The sequence below is a fragment of the Jaculus jaculus genome, chromosome 21 (genome assembly GCF_020740685.1).
Source record: "Jaculus jaculus isolate mJacJac1 chromosome 21, mJacJac1.mat.Y.cur, whole genome shotgun sequence".
Taxonomy (NCBI): domain Eukaryota; kingdom Metazoa; phylum Chordata; class Mammalia; order Rodentia; family Dipodidae; genus Jaculus; species Jaculus jaculus.
Genome location: NC_059122.1, coordinates 13,154,855 through 13,162,734, shown reverse-complemented (window position 1 = coordinate 13,162,734; position 7,880 = coordinate 13,154,855). Strand labels below are relative to the sequence as shown.

At 57.3% G+C, this 7,880-nt stretch overlaps 1 protein-coding gene across 1 annotated transcript; it reads left to right on the top strand.

Annotated features, from left to right (window-relative positions):
- The first annotated feature begins 4,302 nt into the window (after nucleotides 1-4,302).
- Nucleotides 4,303-6,341, top strand: Ier2 (immediate early response 2). Its single transcript, XM_045139265.1, has 2 exons — nucleotides 4,303-4,392; nucleotides 4,423-6,341. The coding sequence occupies exon 2, from the start codon at nucleotides 4,507-4,509 to the stop codon at nucleotides 5,233-5,235; it is 729 nt and encodes a 242-aa protein (XP_044995200.1). The 5' UTR covers nucleotides 4,303-4,392; nucleotides 4,423-4,506; the 3' UTR covers nucleotides 5,236-6,341.
- The last annotated feature ends 1,539 nt before the right edge of the window (nucleotides 6,342-7,880 follow it).

Sequence of the window (7,880 nt, the reverse complement as noted above, 5' to 3'; positions counted from 1 at the left end):
TTTGTGTGTGTGTGTGTGTGTGTGTGTGTGTGTGTGTACGCATGTGGATTTTATATATATATATTTGAGGAATAGCGGCAGATAGAGGAGAGAATGGATGTGCCAGGGCCTCCAACCATTGCAGACAAACTCCAGATGCATACACTACCTTATGCACCTGGCTTAAGTGGGTCCTGGGAATCGAATCTGAGTCCTTTGGCTTTGCAGGCAAATGCCTCAACCACTAACCCATCCCTCCAGCCCTGTGTGGCTTTATTTTATTTTATTTATTTATTTTTTGGTGAGATTGGAGCTTGCAGGCTGGCCTTGAACCCAGGGCAAGTGTATACATCAGTCTCCTTAAGTGCTGGGATTAAAGGCGTGAAAAATGAACTGTTTGTTTGGTTTTTGGTTTTTCGAGTTGAGTCTAACTTTAACCTAGGCTGACCTGGAATTCACTATGGAGTCTCAGGCTGAACTCACAGTGATCCTCCCCAAGTGCCTGGCTCGTTGAATTTTTTGTTTCGTTTTGTTTCTTTAAATATATTTTATTGGGCTGGAGAGAATGGCTTAGTGGTTAAGGTACGTGCCTGCGAAGCCTGAGGACCCTGGTTCGATTCGCCAGGTCCCACATAAGCCAGGTGCACATGGTGGCATATCTGCAGTTCGTTTGCAGTGGGTAGAGGCCCTGGCATGCCCATTCTCACTCTCTCTCTCTCTAATAAATAAACAAATAAATAATAAAATGTTTAAATATATCTTTTTTATTTATTTGAGAGAGAAAGAGGCACAGAGAAATAGGGAGAGGGAGAGAATGGGCATGTCAGGGCCTCCAGCCACTGCAAACAAATTCCAGACACATATGCCCCATTGAACATCTGGCCTATGTGGGTCCTGGAGAGTGGAACCTTTGGCACTGCAGGCAAACACCTTAACTGCTAAGACATCTCTCCTGCCCTGTTTTTTGTATTTTTTGAAGTAAGGTCTCACCCTGGCCCAGGCTGACCTGGAATTCACTATGTCGTCTCAGGGTGGCCTCAAACTCACAGCGATCCTCCTATCTCTGACTCCTGAGTGCTGGGATTAAAGGCATGCACCACGTTTGGCTTTCATTAATTTTTTTCAATGGCCACCTGGATGGGCAATCCAGCTTTAGTCCTGGGATGTCCTAGGTCTGGAGCCGTAGTGGCAGGTTATGTACTGGCCTCCTTGCCCCCACCCCTGGGGCTGCAGAATGGGGACTTCTGCTGGATTTTCGTTTGTTGTTATTGTTTTTCCTCCCGTTAGAAGTTGGGCTGGGCGAGAGAGCCGAGCCTGTACACCCTACAAGGGGAGCGAGTTAAAGGCGGTCTATTTGCAAAGCCCCTTAGCCCTAGGTTCGATTCCCCAATTACCCAGCTAAAGCCAGAGGCACAAGGGGACACCTAGGGGTCCCCTGGGTGATGGAGCCTCTCTCTAAGCATGTGGTCTCAAGGAAAGCTTGGAGAGGGGATGGGTAAGGGTGTGGAGGAGCAGCCTCTGCCTGGTAGGGGGTAATGGGGATGTGTAGAAGGAAGAACCTCCTTGCAGAGGCGCCCTGGCTGTCACTGTGTGGGGGTGGTCCTGGTGGGGAGGGGGATGTCATTTCATTCCCCGCAGTGGAAGGGGAGCCACAGGGACAGGATCACTGAATGGGGGGCAGGGGGTGGCCCGGGCATGGAATTTCCACCTGGGAGAAGGGCCTGGCCCTCAAGTCACTGCGTAACATCAGTTTCCATTTATTGATTTACTTACTTATTCTGTTGTTTTCGAGGTAGGGTCTCGCTCTAGCCCAGGCTGACCTGGAATTTACTATGAAGTCTCAGGGTGGCCTCGAACTCTCGGAGATCCTCCTACCTCTGCTGGGATTAAAGGTGTGCACCACCATGCCCAGTTCCCTTCTGGAGGAGCCACCAATTCACTAAAGCCTTTGGACAGCCTGCGAGAGGGCAGCCAGCGGTTCAGAGAGGCGGCCTCTAGGTAAGGCTTGAAGTGCCAGCCTAGCAGGGTCCTTTCCCAACACAGCCATTGGGCAGCATCAGGAGAGACTCCAACCTCCCTCTCCCTTCTCCCCATCCCTCCTTGTCTCTCCCCCCCCCCCTCCTCCCCCTGTCCCTCCCTCTTCTTTCTTTCTCTCCTTCCCTCTCTCTCTCTCTCCTCCCCTGTCCTTCCCTCCCTTTCTTCTCTGTCTCTCCCTCCCTCTCTCCTTCCCTCTCTCTCTCCTCCCCTGTCCTTCCCTCCCTTTCTTCTCTGTCTCTCCCTCCCTCTCTCCTTCCCTCGGTCTCCATCCCTGCCTCTCTCCTTCCCTCTCTCTCCTCCCCTGTCCCTCCCTCCCTCTCTCCATCCCTCTCCCTCTTCCTTTCCCTTCTCTCCCCACTCCATCTCCCCCCCGCTCCTGGTACCCAGCCTGCTTCGGAGAAACCGCGTGCGCCGGGCGGCGGGGGCGTGTCCGCGGGAGGCTCCGCCCACCGCCGACCTCTTCCTTATATGGTCCCCCCCCCGGAAGCGGCTCCGCGCTGCGTCACCACCTCCAAATTTAGCCGTGGAAGTCAGCGCGCCGCCGCCGGGGCGGAAGCTTCCAGGCTCTTCCTTGTAAGGGCGCCGGGGCGGGCGGGGGAGTCACCTCTTAAAGGGCCCACGCCGCGAATGAATGGAGCTACGGGAGCTTTGCCTTTTTTTTTTTGTTTTCTTGCTTTTTTTTTTTTTTAACCCCCTCTGCAACTGGGGTTGTTTTCTTGGTGAGAGTCGCACTAGGGAAAGGAAGTGTAGTGCCTTTCAGCTCTTGCTTTTAAAAAAAAACTTTACTTGCAAAAAAAAAAAAAAATTACTTTCATTTATTTTGAGAGAGAGAGAGAGAGAGCGGCAGGTAGGGGGAAGAGAGAGAATGGGCCCGCCAAAGCCTGCAGCTACTGCAGAAGAACTCCAGGTGCATGCACCACCGTGTGCAGCTGGCTAACGTGGCACCTGGGGAATCGAACCTGGGTTCTTAGGCTTTGCAGGCAAGCGTCTTAACCATCGCTCCAGCTCAGCTTTCAGCTCTTTCTCCATCCCCACCTTTTTGTCCCCCCCCCACACACACACACTCCCACAGTGTTTTGGGATGTTTGGGAGGGTGACGGGCTATACGTGCGTGCGCAACACACACCCCTTCGGAGGTGGAGTCGCAGGACACGGGGGGTGGGGAATTTTTGGTGTGGTGCTCAGGGTAGCAGTCCGGGCTTTGCTCTAGGGTCTGTCACCCTTCACCTTTAGCCCCTTCCCACCTACAAGCGAGGACGAAGAGGGCTGGCTGGAGACAGAAGAACTGGACGCCCCTTTCGCCACGGTGACCCGTTAGTCAGTCCCTTTAGTAAATATTGGGAAGCCGGCTGCCTCAGTTTACCCCCCCCACACACACACCACCCTGGAAAAAGTAGACATAAACGTACCTCCTGCAGAATGCAGGTGAGGAATCAGTGATGTGAAATAGAGAGTTTGGGGCTGGCGAGAGGGCTTAGCATTAAGGCGCTTGCCTGCGAAGCTTAAGGACCCAGGTTCGATTCCCCAGGACCCACGTTAGCCAGATGCACAAGGTGACTCCATGCATTTAAGGTTCGCCTGCAGAGGCTGGAGGCCCTGGTGCACACATTCTCTCTCTCTCTCATGTAAGTAAAAATTTGAAAAATATTTAAAAAAAACTTTTTAACAGCGCCAGGGATGGCTTAGCGACAGTAAGTGGCAACACTGTTACCAATTCAGAAAGCCACTGGAGACCGCTGGACCACGCGGGAAAACAGTGCATTCCCGGGATGCACCAGCTCGAACCTGGGTATGCCCCGGGCAAAGGGAAAACCGTCCCCCAGCCGGGGCTCCTGGGTGAGCTTTAAGCCTCACCGACCTCACCCCCCACCCAGCGCAGTCCCCGTCTGCGCCCGGGATCTGAGAAAGGAGACCACCTATAGCTGGGCACCGTGGCGCACGCCTTTAATCCCAGCACGCTGAAGGTAGAGGCCGGAGGATCGCCGCGAGTTCGAGGCCACCCTGAGACGACATGGTGAATTCCAGGTCAGCCTGGGCTAGAGCGAGACCCTACCTCAAAAAAATCCAAAATGAAAAAGACAGACCGCTCCAAGAGCTCCACGCGCACTGGAGGTGATGGAGACGTGGTGGCGAACGCTCGTTTAGACGGGAGTCTCCAATCCCCTCCTCCACCCTCCCCTCCCCTTCCCCCTCCCCCCAACCCTTTGCAGAGTTAAATTCAATTCTGTTGCTTTAAGAAGCCTCTGGCCACAAAGCCCGGATGCGGCTCTCTGATTGGGCGGCGGCAAGTGTCTCCCTGACGTCATCGTGGGTATAAATGAGCTCCGGCGGGCCGAGCCGGGGACAGTGCGTCCTGGCTGTACCGTTGTAAGTTTTTGTGTGTGTGTGTGTGTGTGTGTGTGTGTGTGTGTGTGTGTGTGCCCGCGCGCGTGATTTCCGTGCATTTGCCTCCGGGGGGATCCTTAGTTACACCCGGCACGTCGAGCAGCCATGGAGGTGCAGAAGGAGGCGCAACGCATCATGACCTTGTCGGTGTGGAAGATGTACCACTCCCGCATGCAGCGCGGCGGCTTGCGCCTGCACCGGAGTCTGCAGCTGTCGCTGGTCATGCGAAGCGCACGCGAGCTCTACCTCTCGGCCAAGGTGGAGACCTTCGACCTGCTGTCGTCGTCTCTGCCACCCGCGCGACCCTCGGACCCTCGCCTGCGCCCGCCGGGATCAACGGAAGCTGTAGCCGATGGAGCATCCCCGGACGGTGACGATCCTCTCCCTCCGGTGGAGCCCATGGACACTCAGGAGGAGGAAGAAGAAGAGGTGGTGGTGGGACCCAGAGCCCGGGAGACCTCTCCTCTTCCTCCTCCTTCTCCTCCCCGCTGCGATGCGCGCCCCATCAAAGCCTGCCGCAAACGGCGTAGCAGCCTGAGCGACTGCAGGGACTCCGGGCTGGTGCCGAGCAAGAAAGCCCGTCTGGAAGCGCAGGAACCGGACGAGCAGGCGCCGTCGGAAGTCCGACCCGACCGCCCGCCACCGTCGCCGGCACAAGCGGAGGGAGCCTTCCCCAACCTGGCGCGCGTCCTGCAGCGGCGCTTCTCGGGACTCCTGAACTGCAACGCCGCCGCCCCGACGGCCACGTCGCCCGCCCCGTGCGACGCCCAGCCGACCTGCCGCCCGGCGGACAGCGTGCTCAACGTGCTCGTGCGGGCCGTGGTGGCGTTTTGAGGATCACCCCCTCCTCCGCCGACGACCAACTTCCACCCCCAGCCGGGCGGCGTTACAGGGTGCCCAGGGCGCGCGCCCAGCCGGAGGCAAGAATCACTCACTCCCCCCATCCCTTGGATAGGGGGGTGACGAACACCAGCCCGTGGAGCCGAGCTGCCGCCGCTAAACACCCCCAACCCCCGGCTGCCGGATAGGCTCGGAGGGGAAGGGAGAGATTCGAACTCCTCCCCACGGGAAGCCTGAATGGCCATGTGCTAGCGGCGGTGGCGCAGAGGAGCCGGGGGTGGGGAGGAGGAGGAGGGCGCGGGCGCCTTCCGCCGAGACCCTGCGGCGCCCACAGGTGCTGTGTGGCCATGGACGTGGCCTGACCGCCCCACCTCACCCCTTCCGAGCCGGGAGAAAGGAGAGGTGTCTAGTTCTTTCATCTCAGGGTCGAACTTGATTCCGCGGACTCCCAGGACCCCTTCCCTTCCTGCCTCCCCCCCCCCCACTCCCCGGTGACATAATTGTGCAAACGGTCATTGCTGCGTCATGGGGCAAACGTGGGGAACTTCCTCTTGCCCTTGCGTGGGTGTGGAGCCTGGGAGGAGGAGGAGGAGGGTCTGGGTGTGGACTTGCCCCTGGGGCCTGGGAAGTGACTTGAGTCACCTCGCCCCCGCGAGCTGCTGCTGCTGAGTTAGCGCCCCTGCGCCCTCGCCCCGGGAGTTGAGACTTGGAACTGATGGCACATCGAAAGAGAAACGAAGTTTGGGGGGCCGCTGGAGAGATGGCGTAGTGGCTCAGGCGCTTGCCTGCCAAGCCTCTAAAGGACCTGGGTTCGATTCCCCAGTACCCACGTAAAGCCAGACTGCACAAGGTGGTGCGTGCGCCTGGAGTGGGCACTTAATCAGACCAGACTGGACGCCGGGCGTGAAGCTCGCAGAGGAGCGGGGGAGGGGACTGTCCAGCGCGGCCCTGCCAGGACGGTTTCATTTTCCCTGGAGGGTCTTGTTTACCTTATCCGTGGTGGGTTGTGTTTGAACTTCCCCCATCTGTCTTTACCTGGCGTTTTGTTAAAAAATGTCAGCTAGGAAAATAAAAAGAAAAAGGCCATTTTTGTACAGAAAGTGTTGAGCTTTTTTTCTTGCCTGGTCGGAGAATGGGTTGGGTTTTAGAGGGTGTCAGGTGAGCTGGTGGGGAGGCTTGCTTGCAGCCACAGAAACCGGTCCAACCGGTCAGCACATGGGGACTGAAGTCTAGGCACCCTCCCCTCGTTAATAGGTCACCGGCTGGCTGGCTGCTTGGAGCTGCAATCTTGCTCCCAGTTAACACCCTGCAGACGTGGGAGTCCCCTTGGAATTCCCCAGCTGGAAGAAGAGCTATTGCATTGAGACGGGGATGTGTGTGTGTGGGGTCGAGGACCTTTGTGCCTCTTTTGGGGGTCTTCACAGCCTCATTCCCACTTAAGTGCTGCGCTCCCTCCCACATACCCAAACGCTTTCGGGTGGCAGTGTGTGGCTCGGGCCAGTGGTTGAGTGCGTGTGACGTGGGCCTCTGAACACTTCACTCGTCATGGTTTGGGTTCTACCTAGGGTTAGTATTGCGTTTCACGTTCGAACTCTCGGTGATTCTCCTATTCAGCCTCCCTAGTGCTGGGATTAAAGGGTGCACCATCAAACCCAGCTTCGATTTAGATTTTAAAAATGTTGTGGGGGGGGGGAGGTTAGGCGCTGGAGAGATAGTTTAGCGGTTAAGGCGCTTGCCTGCAAAGCCAAAGGAGCTAGGTTCAATTCCCCAGGACCCACTCTTAAGCCAGATGCATAAGATAAGGAAGGAATGCCTCTGGAGTTCCTTTACACTATTGAGGCCGTTCTCTCTCACAAGAAAAAAAAATCCTGCCGGAGCCGGGCGTGGTGACGCACACCTTTAATTAATCTCAGCGCGCAGAGGTAGGAGGATCATTGTGAGTTCGAGACCACCCTGAGACTACATAGCGAATCCCAGGTCAGCCTGGGCTAGAGAGAGACCCTACTTCGAAAAAAATGCCTAAATAATTAAAATGTTACAATTTTGGTTAAGCAGGGAGGGGAGAAATGTCCTAGTTATTTTGCATAGGCCTGTACCAGAGTAGGTTATCCTCCTGCAGTGGATCAAACTTAATTTCCCGGCAGGAAGGCTGTAGGCGTGGCCCTAGGGCCGGAGGGGCCGTGGGGTGGGCGGCTGTGAGGACAAAGAAGCCGCCGGTGCTGGGGGGGAGCCGCGGTGGCTCCGGGATTGCCCCAGCCCCTCACCCTGGCGGCTGGCTGGTCTCCCAGGGCCTCCTTGACCCTGGGGGCGGGGGGAGAATGGTGGATGGTGGTGGTGATGGAATCTGACCCTGGGCCCAGGAGGGCAGGAGGAGGTGCGGGGCGGGTCTCCAAGCTTCCCTCTGCTCTCTACCGGGACCACCGAGCCAGCTTCACCTTCCTCCCTTGGATCCCCCCGCGGAAACTTTGGGGACTTTTCAGCGCCACCCACGTTTCGATCGCGACCGAGCAGTCCCCAAGGGGATGCGGGGGGGGGGGGCTGCCCGGAGCCCCCGCGCACTGGCGCTGGCAAGCCCCTGGGGGCCGGGGGCGGGGGCCGCGCCGAGCATCCTGTCGCAGGAACCGCAGGGCCCTTCCTTC

Excerpts from the sequence above, each read along its gene's own strand:
- Ier2 (XM_045139265.1), top strand. The coding sequence starts at position 4,507 with ATGGAGGTGCAGAAGGAGGCGCAACGCATCATGACCTTGTCGGTGTGG.